The sequence below is a fragment of the Mustelus asterias genome, chromosome 16, assembly GCF_964213995.1.
Source record: "Mustelus asterias chromosome 16, sMusAst1.hap1.1, whole genome shotgun sequence".
In the NCBI taxonomy this organism is placed as follows: domain Eukaryota; kingdom Metazoa; phylum Chordata; class Chondrichthyes; order Carcharhiniformes; family Triakidae; genus Mustelus; species Mustelus asterias.
Window position 1 is genome coordinate 66,579,611 of NC_135816.1, and position 24,691 is coordinate 66,604,301.

At 43.2% G+C, this 24,691-nt stretch overlaps 1 protein-coding gene and 1 pseudogene across 2 annotated transcripts in view; both read left to right on the plus strand.

Moving 5' to 3' along the window:
- The window catches only part of LOC144505230 (slit homolog 3 protein-like), a 678,283-nt gene that overhangs the window by 33,449 nt on the left and 620,143 nt on the right, over positions 1-24,691 (plus strand). For both annotated transcript variants that reach the window (XM_078231240.1, XM_078231241.1), the window contains exons 2-3: positions 11,871-11,942; positions 14,455-14,526. In XM_078231240.1, coding sequence (XP_078087366.1) covers positions 11,871-11,942; positions 14,455-14,526 — 144 coding nt within the window. The remainder of the gene's footprint in view (positions 1-11,870; positions 11,943-14,454; positions 14,527-24,691) is intronic.
- Positions 20,168-20,281, plus strand: LOC144505685 (U2 spliceosomal RNA; annotated as a pseudogene).

The following is a 24,691-nucleotide window of genomic DNA, read 5'->3' on the forward strand; positions in this document are numbered from 1 at the left end:
TTAATAGCGTAGGGTGGTTCCTTTCAGAGGTGGTCTAGTTTGGCATTGGTGTCGGCAAGGCAGTGTCTGGGGTGGTGATTAAAGTGTTATAGAAGGTGTTATGGAGGTATCTACAATATTTTATCGAGCCACTCCTCCCTTCCAACTGAAACAATGGATGTTCTTTCAGAGCTGTTCAGTTCTACAATTCAACCAGTGAAAAACAATGGTTTGGATTTGCTTTCCCAAATGCCAGATGGGACATTTTAGTCAATTGTAGCAGTTACAAATAGATTGGCAACACATAACTGGCACTTTGACTTGGTGCTTGAGAGTTTTTGTCTGCCGAGGCTGTGTTTTTCTTTTTATTTGAGTTGTTAATTTGATGGAAGTAATAATATTTCTACTTGGGCCCAATTGTGAAATTTCTATTTCAAAAATAAACCTTTTGAAATAGTTTTGTTTTGACTGGCAAACTCAAGTTCATGCATAGCATGAAAATGAATCCTGCCTACCCCACTGCCACAGGCCAAGAATCAAACTTGAGACCTTCTTAATCTGTGTGCTTCAGTGACGTGACTGGTGAAGCATTTAAAAGAAAAAAGATTTTCATGACCACCGATCGCCTCCAAGTCCTTTTCAGCCAATTATATACTTTTGAAGTGTAGTCCTAATCCAGGAATGTGGCAGCCAATTTACACATGGCAATCTCTCACAAACACGGTGGCACAGTGGTTAGCACTGCTGCCTCACAGTGCCAGGGACCTGGGTTCAATTCCAATCTCGGGTGAATGTCTCTGTGGGGCTTGCACATTCTCCCCATGTCGGCCTGGGTTTCCTCTGGGTGCTCCGGTTTCCTCCCACAGTCCAAAGATGCGCAGGCTAGGTGGATTGGCCGTGGTAAATTGTCCTTTAATGTTCAAAGATGTGTAGGTTAGGAGGATTAACGGGGGGTTATGGGAATAGTTTCTGTGTGGGATGCTCTTGTCAAAGCAGACTCATTGGGCTGAATAGCCTCCTACTGCACTGTAGGGATTCTATTCTCTGAAACGGTAATGTGATGATGACTATATGATGTGTTGTTGTGATGTTGATTGAGGGATTAATATTGACAAGGAGTAACTCCCCTGTTCTTCTTCGATGTTGTCATTGGATCTTTTATGTCCACTTGAACAGCCAGATGGGGGCCTTGGTTTAACATTTGGCATAAGGATGGCATCTCCAACAGTGCAGCACTGCATTGGAAAGCCAGCCTTGATGTCTGTGCTCAAGCATCCAAATGGGACTTCAGTCTGGAACCTTGTGACTCAAGAGTGCTACCAACTGAGCCACGGATGACACCCAAACATGGAGGTGGTTTTCCACGTGGTTTGTCCCACTCATTTATTGTAATTTCATCAACTTTTCCAGGATTTCTGCTGTTCTTCTGCCACAGTTATGATGGGCCAGTGGAAAATTCCACCCCCTTTCTCCATATTTATTGACAAACATTGTGTGAGGCACTCAGCGCCTTCCATCTGTGAGACCCATGCACGTATCAGTAAGTACAAAACTGGTACCTTTGGATTTCTCAAGGCAGAGACTCAACAAATAACGATCAGAAGAATTGTTTCTGACAAAGTAGATAGTATGTGGAATATAAAGTGGAATAAAAAGTGGCACAGTGGTTAGCACTGCTGCCTCACAGCGCCAGGGGCTTTGATTCCTGGCTTGCGTGACTGTCTGTCGCCCCGTGTCTGTGTGGGTTTCCTCCAGGTGCTCTGGTTCCCTCCTACAGTTCAAAGATGTGCAGATTAGGTTGATTGGCAATGCTAAATTGCCCCTTAGAGTCAGGATAAATAAGTGGGGTTATGGGGATAGGGCCTGGGACGGATGGTGATTGGTGTAGACTCAAAGGGCCCCTTTCTGCACTGTAGGGATTCTATGATTGATGTTGCATCAACAATTCTTTGAAAAATTACTTGATGAATACTATAGTTGGAACAGAATGGCAGATTGTTTTCGATCAGTTTGAGCATATTAGCCCAAACTTTATTTGGAACATAATTGGTTCGTATACGATGGGAGCTGGAGAGAAAGTTGACATCCGTGAGGTATAGAAACTAGGCCAAAGTTTTCCACTCTTCCCACTGGTGGGATCTTCCAGTCCCATCAATGATGACAACCCGCCCTCCCACCTCCGGGCAGCACATTCCCTGGCAGCAGTGAGTGTGGGGCATGCAAAAACTCCATAGACATTGGTACAAGTCATGAGTTAGACTAATCAATGGAACATTGTACATGTACAAAATAATGTAATGTTTAACCAAAGACGCAGTTAAAAAATATTTAGGTGATGAAAACATAATAAAGAGTAGTCAGCATGAATTGCAAAAGGGGAAGTCATGTTTAACCAACAGAATTATTTGATGAAGTAACAGAAGGGGGAGGGGGGGGCAGGGAAGTAATGCAACAGAAGTGATATATTTGAATTTCTAAAATACCTTCGATCAGATCCTGTTGTTGGATCACTTTAAGAGATTACAAGTGGAGAGTCATCAAAGGAAGTGATGTCATGTATCACATGACCCAAATTGTGGGTTTGGAGCAACAGGGTAGGATCTGTGGAAACATGTTTTTGTATATGTGGGGTGTGTATTTGTTTCAGTTAAAGTTAACTTAAGTGCTCATTGTGTATTGTTTACAATCCTGTGGTTAATCACACACTGAAGGAGCAAATAGTATAACAGCTACTATTATAATACACTAATGATTAAGGTCCCAACTGAGTGAATTTGGGATAAGTAGCAAAATGGATAGCAAGCTGGCTATAAAACAAAACCTATGAGCTTGATTTACACTCCCTGAGCTTGATTTACACTCCCTCCACCTTTGGGTTTGTGGGCAGGTGTCCTTCAGCCTTTGACTTGTCTGATATTTTATGGGGGAGGGGAAGCCATCAGGTGGCCCACCCACCCTTGGACCTACTGAGGCCCTTCAGTGGCCAGTGACTACTTAAGGGCCACATTTTGGCCATGATGATACTTTATCCATGGCAGATGCAAGGCCCAGGCCATGTGGGAAGCCTGGTGGTATTAGCTGTGCTGGCTGGTGTTGGGCAAGGTGGGAGGCCTTCTTGTGGGACTCCCTTGGTCCATCAGAAGCACCCCCCCCCCCCCCAGCTTTGTGAGCACACTCTCAGTCCTAGGCCCCCACACTTGCTGCAATCCCCAACCCTGGTCTAAAGTGAGGGCGAGTGAGTAGGGACCATGGTACCCTGAGTTAAAGGTAGTTATTCAGATTGGCAAAGAAGGGTAAGTGGTGTTCCACAATAATCTATACTGGGACCACTGTTGTTCATATTTACAATTTGGACCTGGGCAGTGGAAATACAATGTAAAAAAAATTGTGGATGACATCAAATGCGGTTGTGTAATTAGAGGGAGTCAGTATTGAAATACGGTAAGATTTTAATAAACTTCAGAATGGGTGTGTCACTGGCAAGTGAGCTTCAACATGAGTATGTGCAAGGGAATACAATTTGATAAGGAAGATTAAGAATATTCTGTGGAAAATAAGTGTCCAGGTAAGGTACAGAAGCAGAGGGATCCGGGACATCATTAAACTAACAGTGTTGGTTAATAAGACTATAAAACTACTAACAAACCACTGGGGTTCAATTCTAGAGGAATAGGAATGAAAAGCTTAGAAATTACATTAAACTTGTACAGAACATTGGTTAGACTTACACTTGGAGTACTGTGAATAGTTCTGGATGCCATATTACAAAAACAATATAGAAGCAATGGAAAAGGTGCAAAATAATGACTGGAATGATACCGGAATTGGGAGTGTACACTTTTCAGGAAAGAAATCAATGGGGATACAAAATGGAAAAATGCAGCAAACTGTGCCTACGCACATTCGAGCACTGAGAATCATAGAAACCCTACAGTGCAGAAAGAGGCCATTTGGTCCATGGAGTCTGCACCGACCACAATCCCACCCAGGCCCTACCCCTATATCCCGACATATTTACCTGTTAATCCCTTTAATCTACGCATCTCAGGACTCTAAGGGGCAATTTTTAGCATGGCTAATCAACCTAACCCGCACATTTTTGGACTGTGGGAGGAAACCGGAGCACCCGGAGGGAACCCACGCAGACACGAGGAGAATGTGCAAACTCCACACAGACAGTGACCCAAGCCAGGAATCGAACCCAGGTCCCTGGAGCTGTGAAACAGCAGTGCTAACCACTGTGCTACCGTGCCGCCCGAACTCAAAACAGCAGAACTCAAAGAACCTCAGTCCCCAGACATTTTTTAAAAATTATCTTTCACTAGAGACATTTCATCGAACCCTGGATCGAAGTTGCAGAGGAAAACGTGAAGGCTGCCTGGCCGATTGACCCGTCTGCCAAACCTAACAGTGGACGTGCCACATAAAATTACTTTTAATAGACTCCTCAATGGGCTTAATTGTTCATCTAATTGTCAGGGTGGGGGGGCGTTTCCGGCTCCCGTGTGCCCCCCATGAGTTTCATGCGCGTGGGCTCAGGTGGGCACCCACTCAAACAATGTGAAATTCTGGCATTAAACTCAGTTTGTTTTGATTGAGGAAGCTACCAACTCAGACAAGTTCTCCACCTGTGTAATACCGTTACCAACTTCTCATTTCCTTCACAAATTAACCTGCATATGTTTATGTTAAACAACCCCTTATACATGGTTGGTGCCTTTGATGTTTATCTACTAAAGCAAAGGGAAGCACAGCAGGAGGAGGCTGATGTGCAGCATAAAAATTTGGATTGAATGATCTATTTATGTGATGTAAATACATTGGAATACTTTGTAATAACTAAATTAGAAGGAAAGCCAGAAATATAAAATAAATAACATTTTTAGTTGGCTCTAATCTTACTGAAAGGACTGCTCTTTAGTGTGAGTTAAGAGTGCTCATACAGGCAAGCATGTCTGAAAACATTTCAAAACCACTGCCAAATTGTATGGTTTATTCAGATGTTACATTGGAAGCTGTAGAAACATCTGGGATGGCGGTAATAGTTACTTGTTCATATTTTTCATGATGGATGCAATGAGTGATCAATGGCCTGTTACAAAATGCAACAGTACTTTAAGAACATTGTGTGACAATGCATGGAGGCATTTAAACACAAATATAAAAATTCTGAAATTTGAAAGGTTAGCATCGCAGAAGCCAATGTGAGTTGATACTGCTGGGTAAATAGGACTTGGTATCGGTCAGATCTGCATTGCGAGCGGCAGTTGTTTGGGATGAGTTGTTGCTACTGAGAATGGAGAATTGGGAAGGTTGGCCCGATGAGCATTGGGAGTAACTGAATTAATCTGGAGCTGACAAATAGGCTGCCTTTGTCTCATAGAGGATATGGGGTTGGAAGATAAATTTGGGGTTAAATAGTCTGCTTTAAAAAAAGCAGTCTGACTCAGCCTGTGACTGTGGCCAAGGAAAGGGAGAGGCCAGAGACAGGAATGGGAGGTAGCTGGGATGGACTATAGAGAGGATAGTTTTTGTCTTCCCAACCTGTGATTAGGTTTTGACCTCATGAAACATATTGAGTACTTCTCTTCCACGGTTTATGCATTCAAGCTTGTGAGTGCCTCCAATTACTCAGCAGCCAGTGACGACATACATGTAGATTATAGGAATTTGGGCAAGGCACAGAGGGCTGTCAGAACTTTAATTAGGGACAGATTTCTAACTAGAAATTTGGATTAAGATGAACAAATACTCCATGATTACTATGCATCTGCTCCATAGTATCGTGAACCTCTTCATCTGCTGCTAAAACTCTCATTGACATCATTGTCACTTCCAGGCCTGACTATTCCAATGCTCTGCTCATAGAAGAAAGAAGAAACCCTACAGTGCAGAAGGAGGCCATTCGGCCCATCGAGTCTGCACCGACCACAATCCCAACCCACATATTTACCCGCTAATCCCTCTAACCTACGCATCCCAGGACTCTAAGGGGCAATTTTTAACCTGGCCAATCAACCTAACCCGCACATCTTTGGACTGCTGGTTGGACTCCCATCCTTTATGCTTTGTAAACTTTAACCTATCCAAAACACTGTGGCCCATATCTTGTCCCATATCAAAATCTGTTCACTCATTATTCCCCACCTTTCTGGTCTACATTGACTCTTCCAATTTAAAATAATCATCCTTACACTTAAACCCTTTAATGGTCTTGCCCTTTCCCTGTAATCTCCTTGAGCCCTATATTCTCCTAATTATTCTGTGTTCCCCCAGCTCCAGACTCTTATGTTCCCTCCTTGAGAACCAATCGGTGGCAGTGCCTTCAGCTGTCTAAACGTCATGCTTTGAAATCCTAATTCCCAGAAGGCAAAAACAGTTCGGACCAGTGCTCTTATTTCCCTATTTCACTGGTGTTCCATTTTAAAGTATACAGGACCAGTTCGGACCAGTACCCTTATTCCCCCATTTTACAGTTTTGTAATTCTGGGTGCTCTCCACCTCCATCTTCACCTTTAGCCCCTTGTCGAAATCCCCACCCCTTTGAACTAACTTTTGAACTGAAATATCCATTTTTTAAAAAAAAATCTGATTCAGCCTGAGTGAAGCAGTTTAGGATATTTTTCAATATCTAATGCACAATATAAATGCAAATTGTGTTTTTAATGTTAGCAATGAAGCCACACTTTGGAACGCAACTGGCACTTTTCGCTGGAGTTAGAGAAGTAGCAAGGGGCCAGAAAAAGAATGAAAAGAGGTGGAATCTAGGGTGGTTGTTGGCCCAAACCACTGAGCCAGAATAAACAGACTTGGGGGACACAAAGTGTTCTTGACAGGGGAGAAAGCAATTGGGTTAAGAAAGACAAGAGTCTGAGTCCTTAAAATCATGATTAACCCCACAATATAGCACTGCACAGTTCAGGGAAGTTGGCAAAGGACTATGCTTGTGGTCTAACCACTGAAATGATGATGATGATTATTATGGTCTATTGAAACAGGGTGGAGTGCCTCTTTAAATGAAATTATAGGGTGACAGACACCAGACTAGATTAACATTTTCAATTTCCATTATTTTTTTAAAAATTGCAAATGATTGAACATAATTCAGCTAATAGGTTTACTCTTTTCAGCCTGTCTCTTGGCTCACTGCACGTATCCAGTCCCTTACCCCATCTCTTTTTAAGCTCGTGATTCTGGCCAGGATGGGACCAGCATTTTCACCCCTCAGCCTTTACCTAAATTTCCATTTTTAAAAATGGACCATTGCTCAATTCTTCCAGTCCAGTCACATCTGTATTTCTCTCCCTTTCTATATTGATGTTTATAGCAGAGGTTGCTGAGTAGTGACCAGAAGAAGAAAGCTTAAGCCAATTCATTGTGTTTCCCATCCCAACATTGGTGATGCTAATGTCTCTGTGGTATGTTGGCCTTTATTTCAAAGGAAAGATAGGCAGGTTTTCTCTCCAGATCTTACGGCACTTTGTCAAAAAAAGAGGTGTGTTTTATACCGTCATTTTGAGGGGCAGGGCCTAAACATGCCGGTAAAGCCTTCCCACCCTACTCTGGAGGCCTCAGGCTCCCACCCTCCCCTCAATAAACACTGACATCTCCCTCCGCCCCCCCCCCCCCCCCCCCCAACACCAGCAATTCCGCCCACCCCTCCGCAATAAACACCAGCATCACCCCCCACCCCACCAACAGTCAACACCGGCATCATCCTTTCCCCTCTCCCCCAACTGCACACACATGCACAAGCCCCCACCCCCCATAAGGCTTCCACTAGGGTCTGGCCTTGGCACTGCCCTCTGGCACAGGTTAGCACTGCCAGATTGGCATGGTGCCAATCTGGCAATGTCAACCTTTGCCGGGGGCAGTGCCAAGCCACTGTCTCTCTTCCTCCGGGGGCTATACTCACCTTTACGCCCCCGGGGATCCCCACGGCAGGTTCACGTCTGGGTGAACCGGTTTTAAACCACGCTGCCGTAATGTCAGCGAGGTTTGAAAATACGGTAATGGGGAAATTATATGGTGGGGGTGTTTAATGAAATTCAAATATATTGGAATTTATTTAAATGAGGTTCTCACCCTTTGTGGGCCTGAACCTCGCGACGTCACCAGCATGGGGCCTGGAAAATCACAGAACACGATCTCTCTGGAGAGAATTGCATTTCCTGATCCTGTCTGGGCTTTCAGTCCGCATCACCATTCTCTCTGCTGGTGAACAGGGCTAAAAATTTCCCGTTAAGTATGTTCAAGACTGAGATAGACAGATTTTTAATCAATAAGGGAATCAAGAGTTATGGGATAAAAGCAGGAGTTGAGGATTATCACTCAGATCAAGCATGATCTCATTGAATGGCGGAGTAGACTTGATGGGCCAAATAGCCTATTCTGCTTCTACGTCGTATGGTCTTTGCCATATTGGTCTGGCAGAAGGCTGCTAGCTCAGTATTGATTGGGAACTGAACCTTGGCTCTCTTGTGTCTATGCCTAAGCAGCATGTTTTGCGGTCAAAATATTGGAGTCTCGATGTGAGAAACTAGGCGTAAATACATATCATTGTATCTTTATCTGTGTGTTAGCTTGAAGCAAAAGGATTGTCTCTTTGTTATCTGCTAATTTATAATTTTCCTCGCTTCTGAGCTCACATCGTTTGTTATATTTTGTCACGTTATCTGTTGTTTATTTTTAAAGAATTTTCATTCATCATAGAACTTTAGGACAAGTCTTAACAGTGATGTTGTTACAATCAGTGTTTTCCTGCAAGTTGATCCTAGCTTGTAACACTGGATTGGAATTGGAAATCTTTCTTGGCAACAAGGATGGTGGGTGCCTGGAACTCGCTGCCAGGGGATGTAGTGGATGGAGATACGTTAGTGACTTTTAAATGGCGTCTGGACAAATACATGAATAGGATGGGAATAGAGGGATATGGTCCCTGGAAGGGTAGGGGGTTTTAGTTCAGACAGGCAGCATGGTTGGTGCAGGCTTGGAGGGCCGAAAGCCCTGTTCCTGTGCTGTAATTTTCTTTGTTCTCATTTAACATAACAGGGATTTAAAGAGTTTTAAAATGGAGGGGAAAATCGTGGGGATGATTTTTTAAAGTTGGGCTTTTTGTGTTATTTACTGAGTCATGCAAGGGAAGGGAATGATATTTTACTTTCTGAATTCAGCAAGTGTTCCCAGGTCAAGCGGAGTATGAATTATGCAAAGGGAAGCTGTCACCGTGGTTCGCTTTAGAAAAGGATCTGCGGGCCATAATTTGAGCTACAAATTGCAAATAACACCTCAATCTTCTTAGATTCAGGCTGCATTGAGTTTGTTAAACATGGTGCTTTGTCGCTGTAGCTGACATTCATTCAGGATAATTCCGGTCTGACCATATCCATCTGCCTTTCTTGGCCAGGGAATAACAGAAAGAGCAGTTTGGAAGAGATGTTAACAACAAGAACATGTCACTGGCAATTCTTACACACAGTCTGGTGAACGCCTGAGGTGGGAATCAAACAGATTGAAATGCAGAAGCGACTTTCCTCCCTGTCCTGAGGGAATCGAACCGATGGTGGAATGAGAAATTTCTGAGAACTTTTAAGGATCCTTTGTAGTGCGTTGAGTGTGTTTACCCAAGAAAGAGCTGACCTGTGCTCAGAAGAAGGAGCAATTCGTGTAATTAAACTGATCACTGCGGTTAATCAGGAATGCTGGATTTCAAACGCTTTCTGCATGGCTGAAGTTTCAAAGTACTGCCTGCCCATCTGTTTAAACACTCCTGAGCTTAGGAGTTGCTCGGATATGGTGGAGTTGGGGTTTCGGCCGTATGAAGCAGTGCCTTGGAATCCATTTAACCAACTCCCTGAACACTCTGCAAAGTGCACAAAACACAAGTTATAACAGAGAATGTTGTCTATTTGGGGACAAAACAGTAAGACGGAAATAACTTGCATTTTGCTCTAATGTCAATTGTCTCTTACAGACTGAAAATGTTTTACAGTTCCTTAACCTTTTTTGAAGTGTGGTCACTGTTGTTGTATAGGAAATCCAGCAGTCAAACTGTGCACAGCAAGTTCCCATAAACAGAAATGTCAGATTTATTTCAATGGTATTGGCTGAGGGACAAATACGATCAAGGACAATGGGGAAAACTCCCAGCTTTTCCTTGAAGAGTGGCATGGCATCTATTGCACCTATCTGAGGGGACAGATGGTTTAACATCTCATCTGACAGATGACACCTCCAACAGTGTAATGCACTCAAGTGTCATCTTAAATTCTTTTTCCAAGTTGCCACTCACCTGATGAAGGAGCTGCGCTCCGAAAGCTCGTGATTCCAAAGAAACCTGTTGAACTTTAACCTGGTGTTGTGAGACTTCTTACCTTTCTCCAAGTTGGACTTGGATCCAAGAGCCTTCTCATTCAGAAGTGAGACTGACTGGTACCGTTCAGCCTAGCCTATTAAAGGAGAGGGTTCACCAACAAAATTCTACTTCTTTGAGGCTACTGGAAGATGCTTTCTTAAATATTGAGTTCCCAATCCTTACCTTGCCAAGGTGGTGAGGCATCAGCATCCTTCCTACACTGAGGTGGGGAGTAGGGAATGAAAAACACAAAGACAATCCTCAGCATTGGGAATCATGAATGCAAACTCAAAGGAACTAAACAGTAAGAGATCAATAAAATCATAAAGCAACATTACACTATTTAATCAGTTTGATCTTCTTTATTCCGGGGGGAGACCCCACTCCCTACATTACTACTACATTAGTTGCAGGATAATAGATGGTGGGCAGTGAGTGGTCAGGCAGAAATTCAATTGTATAATTCATAACCTGAGAGCAAAGCTTGCGTGCTGTATAGGTATGAACTAAGCTTCGGGATTGATGATACTGTTGTAAGCATGTTGGATCCGATGTTTGTTTTTTGTAATACATAGCAAACTAAACACTGAAGGATGAACTTGGGGGTTAACACCAGCATGTGAACTGGACTCTTAGCGATTTTTCATTGTGGCAGTTTTTTATTTTCCATTGGCGTGAAAAATATTGTCCAATTTTGTGATTTCAAACCAAATACAAGTGGCAGTCAGACAAAGAAACAAGTTTCCTAAAAGAGACTGAAATATTGTTCTGTGTAGCTCAGTGGAAGGATCGGGTACGGTGAAAAATTGACTGTCGATTCATGGCCTGACCATTTTCTGCTGTTGGCATAGACCAAATTCATCCCTTAAATTCTTTTATGTTGCATTGAATCAGGTGGAGCTGAATTACGTATAGGTTCCGAGGCAACAGTATTTCATGTTATTACTGGGAGTAAACTATTAAGACCATTTAAAGGGAAAAAGTCTTTATGCCCATATAAAAGAAAAATACTGCAGATGCTGGGAATCTGAAATAAAAACAATAAGTGCTGATTGACTCGGCAGGTCTGGCAGCATCTGTGGAGAGAGAAACAGAGTTAACATATCGAGTCCAAATGAACCTTGTTGGAGCTTTGACAAAGGGTCATCTCGACCCAAAATGTCAGCTCTTTTCTCTCCTTACACATGCTGCCAGACCTGCTGAGATTTTCCAGCATTTTCGCTTTGGGGAACCTTGTAGAAGGATCATTTGGAGTCGAATTGTTAACTCTGTTTCTCTCCACAGATGCTGCCAGACTTGCTGAGTTTATCCAGCCTTTTCTCATCTTTATGTCCATGTCTGGCAAACTTCTGTTGTCTGTCTGGCAAAGGGAAGAGGGTACATGGCATATTTATTATGGCTCAATGATTCATTTTGATACAATTTATTTGCATTTGGTGAATCTTTCTTTGTTTGGGAAACACTTATTCATGTCAATGCAAATGGCCCGATAAGTAAACATTCTCTCTTTCTTATCAACCTGTCTTATTTTTTGCAGTGATCTGGACAAGAACAACATCACACGGGTTTCCAAGACTGACTTTGTTGGGCTGAAGAATCTTCGAGTTTTGTAAGTAAAATCCAGGTCGTGTTTGTGCTCCTTGCATTAATTTGGAACTGGCCATAAAACTAAAGCCTGCTTTTCATCCTGTCTTTTTTTTCTCCCGCATTCTTTGTGCCATCGTGAAATATGAGGCTAGAGATTTGTGTCACAAACCAATAGTGCTTCCAGGAACTGTGCTAAGACAGCTGAAACTTAGATCACCCAGTGTCTTCATCAGTAATCAGAGGGAGGTATTTTCATGTTTTGTCTGGTTTGAATGGGAGCCAAGGTCTCAGCAATGCACAAACCGCATGGGTAACCTACTGTACCATCCACTCCCATCAGAGATGCACGAACAGCAACTTCTGTCTTTCGTGCAATGGAACAGTAGCAACTGGCAAGCAATGGGCTGTGACTCCTGGAAGAATAGTGGGCGGGATTTTCTGGCCGTGCTAACCCTGAAACCGGAAAATCCCACCCGAGGTCAACAGATCTTTCAATGGTCTGCCCCCCGCCCGCTATGATTCCCATGGCGGGCAGAACAGGAAAATTCAACCCAGTGTCTTTTTAGCTCGTACAGTCTTTCAGTAAATGCAAATTGACTGGTTAACCAGACCAGATGGATCCTTCAATGTGCCTTATGTGTATTATCATTTCATTATGCTGCATATCACTTCACTTACTGCATTAAATCAATTTTTAATGCAGTGCAATCTATGAGCAACATCTTACAAAGTAACAACATTTCCACGCTGCTTTTCATTCTGAATTTAGTTTGGCTCAGGTCTTGAGATCAAATGCAAGGAAGGGGTTCTTGCCATTGACCTCTTGTCAATTGTCCACAAAGTCATAGCAAGCGCTGCGGTGACAATTTTCCCTGTTATGGCGTCCACTTCATTCTATCATCAGCTATAGAGAATTTCTGGTGTTCAGGAGCAGTAAGTTATCAAGCAGTCTGAGCAGCCAATCTCAATGAAGGATTCTCATGGATAGCAAACCAGGAAGTGAAAAAAACACTAATTATTATTCACTTTTTAATGATTTTACAGGAAGCAAAATAAAGGTTGGGACATACACGTGGGATTAAAACAGAAGTGGAAATATAATCAAACTTTCTGCAAAATTTTAAAATAGCCATGGAGTTTCTAAAATCATGAATGATGCTCCAGATTTCTAAAGTTAGTTTCTCAAGGCCATGTGATTGCTCAGCAGTAATTATGACTTAGTAACTCATTAAAAACTCAGTTACACAGGACAGGATTTTCTGGCCACGCTCGCTCCAAGGTTGGAAAATCCCACCTGAGGACAACGGATCTTTGCATGGTTCATGTCATGCCCGCTACGATTCCCGTGGCAGGCAGGACTGGAAAATTCCATCCACAATATTTTCCGATTCTGTGGGGATCCATTCCCGGCTTGGGTGACTGTCTGTATGTAGTTTGCACGTCTCCCATGTCTGTGTGGGTTTCCTCCGGGTGCTCCAGTTTCCTCCCACAGTCCAAAGATGTACTAGTTAGGTGAATTGGCCATGCTAAATTCTCCCTCTGTGTACCCAAACAGGCACTGGAGTGTGGCAACTAGGGAATTTTCTCAATATTTCATTGCAGTGTTAATGTAAGTCTACTTGTGATTAATAAATAAACTTTACTTTATTTTACTTTTATTTTATGTTACGTTAAGAGTCATTGTTTTGGTCTTGCCCAACAACCATGTACCCATAATGTTCATGATGTGGAGATGCCGGCGTTGGACTGGGGTAAACACAGTAAGAAGTCTCACCCATAATGTTCAGCAGAGGTCAATGGACTGACATTCAGAACAGAAAATCTGCTAATTCTGTACACACAAGCCAATTGCCATGCCCCGTCTCTCTCAAAAAGATAGGTTAAACTATAATATTTTATATATAATAAAGGTAACGTCACCATAATCCCAGATGACCATAGGCTGCTCTCCCCTTTGAAGGGGTGAGTTGATTGTTGGTAATTTAACCTGACGGTCACCACACCTCAGGTGAAGGGCAAGGTTAAGAAGGCAGGGCCTTCATGGATAACCTCAGCCAGTCTGGGAATTGAACCCACGCTATTGGCATTGCTGTGCATTACTAACCAGCTGTCCAGCCTACTGAGCTAAACCTCAGAATGCAATTTCACTATTTTTATTAAAATATTGCCTAGAGTTGCACATGCAAAAGCCTGGTATCACTGGGATTTGCCCCCTTTGAGCAAATGACTCTTTGGTTACCAAATAGTCAGTTGAGTTGTTGGAGGATTAGCCAGAACAACATCTTGAGAGCCATTGAAAAGGCTGAAGGTCATTTTTTTTTAAACTTGTAGAGTTGTGGCATGACTAAATATTGCTGCCATTTTGCATTGGAAAGTTCTGATTCTGATGACTATGGTCACGGTTGGACTTTAACATTGGAAGCATTGTTGCTACAAAATGTCAATAGATGAGTAAATAATTTTACCCTTACTTTGCAGCCAAGAATAGGAAGAAAAAGATCAAAAATTGAACTATTTCATTTGTTTTATTGCAGACATCTTGAGGAGAACCAGATCAATGTAATTGAAAGAGGAGCCTTTCAGGATCTGAAGCAATTAGAACGACTGTGAGTTACTTTTCGCACCCTCACTGATGATCACTTTTGTGATATATTTCATGGCTTACTTCCTTCTTTCCTCTCTGTTCTCTGGGTTACATCAAAATTTTCAGCTTCCTGCATGTCCAAGAGCCGCCTTTACATGCATATTGGAGAGCTGTCAGGAGCGGTTATAAGTCTGTAACTTGCAGAGGGAATTGGATAGATATTTGAAAGAGAAAAATTGCAGGACTATGGCGAAAGGGCAATGGAATGAGGCCAATTAGTAGATCTTGCAAATGGTCAGCACAGGCATGATGGGCTGACTGGTTTCCTTATTTGCTCTCTGATTCCCAATGATTTCTCCCTCAGTAACATGGCCACCTGCTGTGGGGTATGGTTGTAGCTTTTAAAAGTGTTCTCAAAGTTTGGTGGAGATAGCATTGTGAAGGTTTGCTGATAATTTCAAGAATAGGTTATTATACTTGTGATGCACTGAATCAACAATTTTACAGACTGAATATACGGTGGCACAGTGGTTAGCACTGCTGCCTCACAGTGCCAGGGATCCGGGTTCGATTCCCGGCTTGGGTCACTGCCTGTGGGGAATCTGCATGTTCTCCCTGTGTGGGTTTCCTCCGGGTGCTCCGGTTTCCTCCCACAGTCTGAAAGATGCGCTGATTAGATGCATTGGCCCGAACAGGCGCCGGAGTGTGGAAAATAGGGAAATTTCACAGTAACTTCATTGCGGTGTTAATGTAAGCCTTACTTGTGACTAATAAATAAACTTTAAACTTCAAATGTATCTCCCAAACCTCCTGACCAATATTGAATATAAGACAGTAGAGAGCTGGTGAGAGATGATCTGGCAATAATCCAACCTATTCTGATATCTAATATCAATTTAATTGGGGAACCTCAATTATCTTCCATAAATGAAACAGACCTCCTCTTGATAGATCATGCAGATAATTGAGTCCCCCATACTTAGCCTGACATAGTGAGTTTTTTTTAGTTTCTGATTGTTCTGTTTAGATTACTTAATCAAGTGCTCAGTATCATTTTACATTTTAAAAATCCTTGAGGAAGGAAAGTATTAGCAATCCAAGTCCCCTCGGTCTTCCAGACCTGAGGCTTGAGTTCCCACTAGTCTCTTTATTTAACATCAGATACCAGAGGTGCAAGGTTAGTAAATTCTATCAGGTACTGGACATCCAGATAACAGCTTCTTATCCCATGGGATCAGGAACGCAGAGCCTGTGAAAATCAATTCAAAACGCTCAATTGCAAAACTAAGCTCGGACTCTGACTGGCCTCACAACTCCCACTGCAACTCTTAACAGATAATTGAAAGTGTGGATAATAGCAGTGTGGGTAATTGTGGTTCCACTGCCCTTAATTCCTTAATATGCACAATTTCATTAAGCTGCTCCTTTCCTTCGACATCGCAGACGTGGCGAGATATTGGTAATGGGATAATAAATTTTAAAATTAGCAGAGGAGCTGAAGGTGTATAGCAATATTTTGCCAGCACTAGAATCATATTGGAGAATACAAATGTGCAATATCACAATATACTCAGATAATGGTCAAGATTATCATCTAAATTATGCTGTAAGGTACTGCACATTGTGTATATGTTAAAGTACTGTGCACAGTCTAATCTATACTAATAAGCATCATATGGACAGAACATGCTACTTACTAAATAAATACTTTCCCATATTTTTGTGATTCCCAGATTTAAGTGTACTGAATTATTAGAATGGGGTATGGTATGTAAATCAAACATTATGAAATGACTACATTTCTGTAAAATTCCTCTGAATGATTTAAACGATTTTTTATTTATTGACTTAACATTCAAATTATTCCAAACATTTCTGCAATGCTGTCAATTACCCTCCGATTCTCCCCAAGATGTGGTTATTTACTATAATCAGACCATGTTTTCTTAAAAGCACACACCAAGTCATACACAGATTACTTAGCAATAGCATACTTCATTCAGTGTATGAGGTACAATTCTCTGGCCCTTTTAAGGCACCATAAAGTGAATGTTCAGATCACAGCTCATTTTAGATTATTGAACCCATCTGATTTTCATTTCATTGGACGGGTTCTATAATGGGTGGGTGATCCAGTGAATTACTACCCATGCCCTTCAAATTAGTATGAGCCACATAAAACGAGATTCACTTCTTCTGGTTATGAATTGTAGAAATATAGAAACCCTACAGTGCAGAAGGAGACCACTCTGCCCATTAAGTCTGCACCGGCAACAGTCCCACCCAGGCCCTCTCCCCGAAACCCCAAACATTTACCCTGCTAATCCCTCTAACATACACATCCTGGGACACTAAGGGGCAATTTAGAATGGCCAATCCACCTAACCTGTACATCTTTGGCCTGTGGGAGGAAACCAGAGCATCCGGAGGAAACCCACGCAGACATGGGAAGAATGTGCAAACTCCACACAGGCAGTGACCCAAGCTGGGAATCAAACCCAGGGCCCTGGAGCTGTGAGGCAGCAGTGCTAACCACTGTGCCAACGTGCTGCCCATAAAAATCTTGCTTTCATCACATTTCCACCACACTTCGAATGTTAGAATCAGATGTCACGCTCCAAAATGCCACAGCCTGCTATGGAAACAAAAATAATAATTGAAAGGAGCCAGTCACTAACTTTGCGAAAAAGAATATTGTGAGTGCAATTAACCTCTTTGTAACTCCTGGAATTTGCAAGATGTTTAATTGCCTGGAATTGCTTATTTAGAGCACATTTACTTTAACAAAGGCATTAAGGGCTTGTGCCAGGTAAATGTACCAGACAATCATAGCCGTGCTGCAGATTCCAGACTACTCATGCGTAATAACACACCCATAACAGTAATGCAGGAACAGGAAGAGGCCATTTAGGCTCCCAAGCCTATTCAATCATTCGGTTCAAAGCTGATATATCTTTATATACACATGATCTGCACCTGGTGTATCCAACACTTTTAACTGCGTCACGCACCCACTTGATGAACTCAACCGTTCTATTTGTAAAACAGCGACAATCGTGCCAATAAAAATGTTATCAATGAATAAGCATCATTGAACAAAAAGGTGAAAAGGGATCTAACTAAAGTCGGTGTGTGCTTCACAAAAATTCAAGGGATAGGGTTGGCTATGAAACAGTAGCAAAGTAAGTTTTACAGAAGGGACTTACTCGGTGATCTTCTACTGTAATTCTGCAAAAGGTCCAAGGAAATCTTCTTTATATGCTTGGCTGGGGCTTCCAAAAAAGTTTAAGTTTATTTATTAGCGTCACAAGAAGGCTGACCGTAACACTTTAATGAAGTTACTGTGAAAATCCCCTAGTCGCCACACTCCAGCACCTGTTCGGGTACGCTGAGGGAGAATTTAGCACGGCCAATGCACCTAACCAGCACGTCTTTCAGACTGTGGGGGGAAACCGGAGCACCAGAGAAAACCCAAGTTGATACAGGGAGAACCCACAGATTCTGCACAGACAGCGACCCAAGCCGGGAATCGAACCCAGGTCCCTGGCGCTGTGAGGCAGCAGTGCTAAAACCTTGGCACTGTGCCGCCCTTACTGTAAAGTGACTGTGAACAAGCAGGAAGGCTTGTCTCCTGCTTCCCCCACCTTGCAGAAATTTCCAGCATTGGCGCTCTTCATATTTCCATAGCTGAAGTTGTTGTAGCACATCACAGTGTGAAAGGGGATTTGCTGATGTTTTTAAAATGAACAATTTGAAATCTAGCCCCCTTCAAAAAAAGGCAGAAGTTGAGGAACAGTGTATCTAATCTATAGCTGACTAAACTGTGCCCAATAATCTCTTGAGTCACAGATTTGTTCAGTTCATCGAACAGCGAATAGAGCATTTTGACTCGACCTTGTTAGTGGTCACCTGTGTGTTAATCTCTGAATATCACTTATACAGTGATGACAAGCCATGCCAACCTGGCTTTGTGGACATGACAATGAACCACATTGTCATGTTTGTCCATTCTTGTGAAGATAGACGGTAAACAGAGAGCCTAATGCACACCCAAACGATCCAATCACATACACATATTAGGTGAGAATTTCTAGCTTTTCCCGCTGGCAGGATCCTCCGGTTGGGTCAATGCGCCCCCCACACCCCCTCCCCCGCAGTGGTGGAAATTGCGAACAACAGGAACCCCCTGTTGACAGCAGCAGGATCGGAACATGGAGCCGCTGGCCAATGGCGGACACTAATGCCAAGGGGGTGGGTTGGGGGGGCGGCGGGGGAGGGGGGGGGAAGAATCCCACCCATTTTCTTTGCAGTGCAGCAATTGCAAAGTGAATAGACCTTATTTTTTCACTTATTAAATTTGGCTGCACACTCTGAAGCTGAATGAAGGGGCAGTACTCCGAAAGCTTGTGCTGCCAAATAAACCCTCATAGAAATCATAGAAACCCTACAGTGCAGAAGGAGGCCATTCGGCCCATCGAGTCTGCACCGACCACAATCCCACCCAGGCCCTACCCCCACATATTTACCCGCTAATCCACGCATCCCAGGACTCTAAGGGGCAATTTTTAACCTGGCCAATCAACCTAACCCGCACATCTTTGGACTGTGGGAGGAAACCGGAGCACCCGGAGTAAACCCACGCAGACACGAGGAGAATGTGCAAACTCCACACAGACAGTGACCCGAGCCGGGAATCGAACCCGGGACCCTGGAGCTGTGAAGCAGCAGTGCTAAGCACTGTGCTACCGTGCCGCCCCTGTTGGACTTTAACCTGGTGTTGTGAGACTTCTTACTGTACTCTGAAGCTGGACAGGCCTGTTCAAAGCTAGTTAATTTGGAAACTTGCAGATACGCAGACACGTACTTCCTACTGGCAGCCCTGAGGTTCTGTTTAGTTAATGATGGTAACTTTTGGTCTCTGCGGGACTGAAATTTCACAGTTCCTGACTCCACCCCGCACACTCATTCATTCCTCATCATTGTTTACAATAAGCATTCAGCAGATTGGCCTGGGAATGTAAACTGTCAACACTGAGCCTCTGGTATGCTGCAAGGAGCCGGCTGGAGCAGCAGCCCTGCCCGACTGTGTTAAATTCTGAATTAGTCAGGCAGCGACATGGGGCTAGAGCTGGAACATTCTGCACAGGCATGATATCTGGTGAAAATGAAAAGAGATACCTTTGTGGCTGTTGTATCGAACGTGGCCTCGTGTTGAAAATGTTCAAAATCCAAGTTCTTTTTTGGGAAAAAAGCAAATCTATCTTAATTAAACCCACTGATTGCTGGGCAGACCCTGTCTGAACATTCAAGGTTCAAATGTAAAGCCCCTATGTTCAATCCTCATCTCAAATGGCAGCTTGGGGAATTACAATTGGTGCCTCTGGATTAGGAAGCAGATAAATCAGCCAGGTTCAGGTACCTGATAGAAGCAATTTACTGCGGATTCCTTTTCTTCCCCCTTTGCTTCCCCTTTCCCCCTTTTTCTCAATTTTATCTCTCTCCCACCCATCTACCAACCGCCCCCCCCCCCCCAACACACACACACACATCTTCATCTGTCACAGCTTATCCTCTGATTTCAGCTTGTCTGCCATTCACACCTTCTATTCTCTCTACGGACTTCCATTAGCAGCCTTTTCCCTTGTTTTAGTGGCTATGACTCTATCGCTTCTCGGCCTTTTGGCTAAGATCAAGTGTAGTATCTGTTCTTATCAGTTTAGTGGCTATGACTCATCTTTCATTCCCTCACCTTGCAGTATAAATATCTCCCACTTTCTATGTCTTTTAGCTTTGACAAAGGGTCATCTGGACTCGAAACGTCAGCTCCTTTCTCTCCTTACAGATGCTGCCAGACCTGCTGAGATTTTCCAGCATTTTCTCTTCAGATACCTGATTGCCACTCAGTGGCTTTGCTGGGAGTGCTCAAGGTCATTGACATTGTGTCAGGGTAATTCACGCCACTGTCTCCAACGACTGTTTGCTATTCTTCCTCTCCATTTTGGATCACTCAATGTTTTTATACCTCGAGGTCCAAACTCTCATCATTTCTTGCCCTATCTTTCTGTTTCATTTTAATGTACCATCTGGTGTCTATTTATACGCTCCTAATGACCTATGAATTAAATCCACAGATACCTTGTTGGGCATTCTTAGCGATATGTCATGAACACCTAGTTCATAACATGTATGTTTTATATCATAAGTTTTGTTTTAGGAATTAAAGCTTTAACTGTCGATAAACAGGGGCATCGGGTTGAGAAACGAGTAAACACAATTCTGATTTCAGTGCAACTCAAACAAGCTTGATGTTAATTAGAATTAAACCTATGTTTGTCTTACAAGGTCAGACCGAGAGATATAACGACTTGAGCAATGGATGACCCATCTTTAAAGATTAGATAGGGTCATGACATCTGCAATTATCCCAATAAAGGACTTAAATTGTGAATATTGTTTCCAGATGAAAGGAGCTTTGCAAATATGGCATTTTTTTGTGGGCCCAGAGAAGTCTGGAGAAAGGGCAATCACATACATTCACAGTATAAATTATCCATATGGACTGCAGAATCAAAGAGGGGGGGGGATGTTGTTGAGTCAGCGAGAGTGGCAAATGTGGCATGCAGTGTGACTGAGAGAAATGGGAACTGAAATTTTGATTTTCCTAAGGCAGACTATGATGCAGTGTGCTTGTGGCATGTCAGTACTCGTGGGGCGGGATCTTCTGGCCTCGCTCACCCCAAAACCGAAAAATCCCACCCGAGGGCAATGAACCTTTCCATGGTCCGATTCCCGTTGTGGGCAGATGGTAAAATTCATCCCATGCTGTCTGTGGTGGGTTCGTATTTATAATACACTTGTGTGCCATGAATATTCATTAGTGTAAAACTTTCTTTAAATTATGTTCTATTGTCAAGATAAAGTTTGCGGCTCCTGAGAATCTCGTGGCACTGGGTTCACGTTTGCTTAAAGGTTTTAAAGTTTAATGTTTAATTAGTGTCACAAGTATGCTTACATTAATACTGCAGTGCAGTTATTGTGAAAAACTCCTAGTCGCCACACTCCGGCGCCGGTTCGGGAACACTGAAGGAGAATTTAGCATGGCTAATGCACCTAACCAGCACATCTTTCAGACTGTGGGAGGAAACCGGAGCACCCTGAGGAAACCCACACAGACACAGGGAGAACATGCAGACTCTGCACAGACAGTGACCCAATCTGGGGATCGAACCAGAGTTCCTGTGGCTGTGAGGCAGCAGTGCTAACCACTGTGTTACCATGCCACCCATATGGTGCACAATGGTTAGTTTTGTGCACTTGTGTTTGCGGTCAGTAGTCTTCCTTGTTGAATTCTATGGTACAAGGGAGGGGAGCAGGAGAATGGCAGCCTGCATGGAGGTCCAGGACTGGCAAGGGTGAATCAGTGGCAGTGGGTGCAAGGGGTGTGGAGTGGAGTGGAGTGGAGTCTGGTCAAGGACATGGAGGAGTGGAAGAGGGAAGGGCTTGGTGTCATGGATGTGATAGTGGACGATAGGAACAGTCAGTCAAGGTCAGAAAATGAAGGCCCGAAAGGGTGGTCTCAGAACTGTCCAAATGTGTATCTATCTCAGGGTGTTGTCTGGCAGAGTCCTTCCAGGGCTTGGAGTTCACCCACAATTTAATTACCTCTGCTGAGAGTGACCTTTGATAATCTCCTCTACAATGCATCCAAAAGAGGGTCAGCTGAGTCTGCAAGCTCAGCCATGGCCCACAGAATGTGGGAACAATAGGGGCTGCTAACATGAATGGTCAATTCAAGGGTGAACGCAAAAACAATTTAGTGTTTCATCCACAATAGAAAAATATTCCCAACTCCCCTGTAATTATCAACATGTACCAACTATGAGATGCGCCAGTGCATTTGGCTCCCTGACTAAGCTAATCTCAACAAGTAATGATGATGCACTCATGAATCAAGTGAAAGCAATGTAATAAGTGAAATTCAAAATTTAAGAACCTGTACTATCTTTGTATTCTCAATTAGTCTTATGTAATAGAGTTGGGCAGGTAATTTGTGGCGATAAAGAAAAAAGAGAACAAAGAACAGTACAGCACAGGAACAGGCCCTTCGGCGCACCAAGTCTGTGCTGACACAGATGCCTCTTAAATCTAATGTTTTCTTGCCTCTCCATGGTCCATATCCCTCTATTCTCTGCCTATTCATGTATCAACCCAGATGCCTCTTGAACAGTGTTACAGAATCTGCTTCCACTACCTCCTCGCAGCCAGTTCCAGGCATTCACCACCCTCTGTGTGAAAAACCTGTCCCTTGCATCTCTTTTAAAATTTCCCCCTTTCACTTTCAACTTGGGTAATTGACCCTTCGACCCTGGGAAAAAGACCCTGACTATCCACTCTATCCAAGCCTGTCATAATCTTGTAAACCTCTATCAGGTTCCCCCTCATCCTCCGACCCTCCAATGAAAACAATCCAATTTTGTTCAACTTTTCTTCATAGTTCACATCGTCCAAACCAGGCAACATCCTGGTGAATCACTCCTGCACCCTTTCCAATGCATCAACATCCTTCCGGTAGTGTGGCGACCAAAATTATACACAATACTCCAAATGTGGCCTCACCAAAGTCTTATACAGCTGCAACATGATTTTCCAATTCCTATACTCAACGCTCCAACCGTTGAAGGCCAGCATGCCATATGCTTTCTTGACCACCTTGTCCACCTGAGTTGCCACCTTCAGGGAACTGTGGATCTGCATGCCTAGATCCCTCTGTGGGCTAATATTTCTAAGGCCTCTACCATTTACTGTATACTTTCCTTCTTCCTCCCTTCCTTCGGGAGAGATAGTGGAAGCGGATACGGTAGTGACTTTTAAGGGGCGTCTTGACAAATACATGAATAGAATGGGAATAGAGGGATATGGTCCCTGGAAGGGTAATGGGTTTTAGTTAAGTTGGGCAGCATGGTCGGTGCAGGCTTGGAGGGCCAGAGGGCCTGTTCCTGTGCTGTAATTTTCTTTGTTCTTTGTAGTAGACCTTCCAAATCACATCACCTCATATTTGTCCAGGTTAAATTCCATCTGCCATCTTTCGGCCCAGGTCTCTAGCTGATTTATATTCTGCTGTATCCTCTGAAATTCTCCTCACTATCTAGTACTCCCCCAGTTTTTGTATCACCTGCAAATTTACTAATCAGACCACCTACATTTTCCTCCAAATCATTTATATACGTTACAAACGATAGAGGCCCCACCACTGATCCTTGTGGAACACTGCTTGTCACAGATCTTTAGTTAGAAAAGTACCCTTCCAATGCTGCTCTTGCTTTCTATGCCCAAGCCAGTTTTGTATCTATCTTACCAGTTCACCTTGGATCCCATGCAACTTCACTTTCTGTATCACTCTGCCATGAGGAAACTTATCGAAGGCTTTACTAAAGTCCATGTATACAACATCCACTGCCCTGTCCTGGTCAATGTTTCTTGTCACTTCCTCAAAGAACATGACCTCCCCTTCACAAAATCATGCTGCCTATCGCTAATAAGCCTATTCTCTTCCAGATGTGAGTACATTCTGTCCCTTAGAATCTTCTCCAATAATTTCCCCACCACTGATGTAAGGCTCACATGCCTGTAATTTCCAGGATTGTTTCTTCTGCCCTTCTTAAACAGAGGAACAATGTTAGCTACTCTCCATCCTCTGGTAACTCGCCCGTGGCCAAAGAGGAAACAAAGATTTTTTCCAAGGCCTCAGCAATTTCTTCACTCACCTCTCTGTTTTCTGGGATAGACCCTATCTGGTCCTGGGGACTTGTCCATCTTAATGTTTTTCAAAACCTCCAAACTTCCTCCCTTTTTATCTCAACATGTCCCAGGATGTCAACATCCTCTTTTCTACACTCACCATCCACCACATCCTTCTCCTTTTTGAATACTGATATAAAGTACTCGTTAAGGACCTCACCCATCTCATTTGGCTCCACACACACATTCCCTTCACTGTCCTTGAGTGGACCTACCTTTTCCTTAGCTACCCTCTTCCTCATTATATACGCATAAAAAGCCTTGGGATTCTCCTTACTCCTGCCTGTCAAGGACATTTCATTGTCCCTTTTAGCCCTCTTATGTCCCTGCTTAAGCTGTTTCCTGCTATCTTTGTATTCCCCAAGAGCCTTATCCGTTTTCAATTTCCT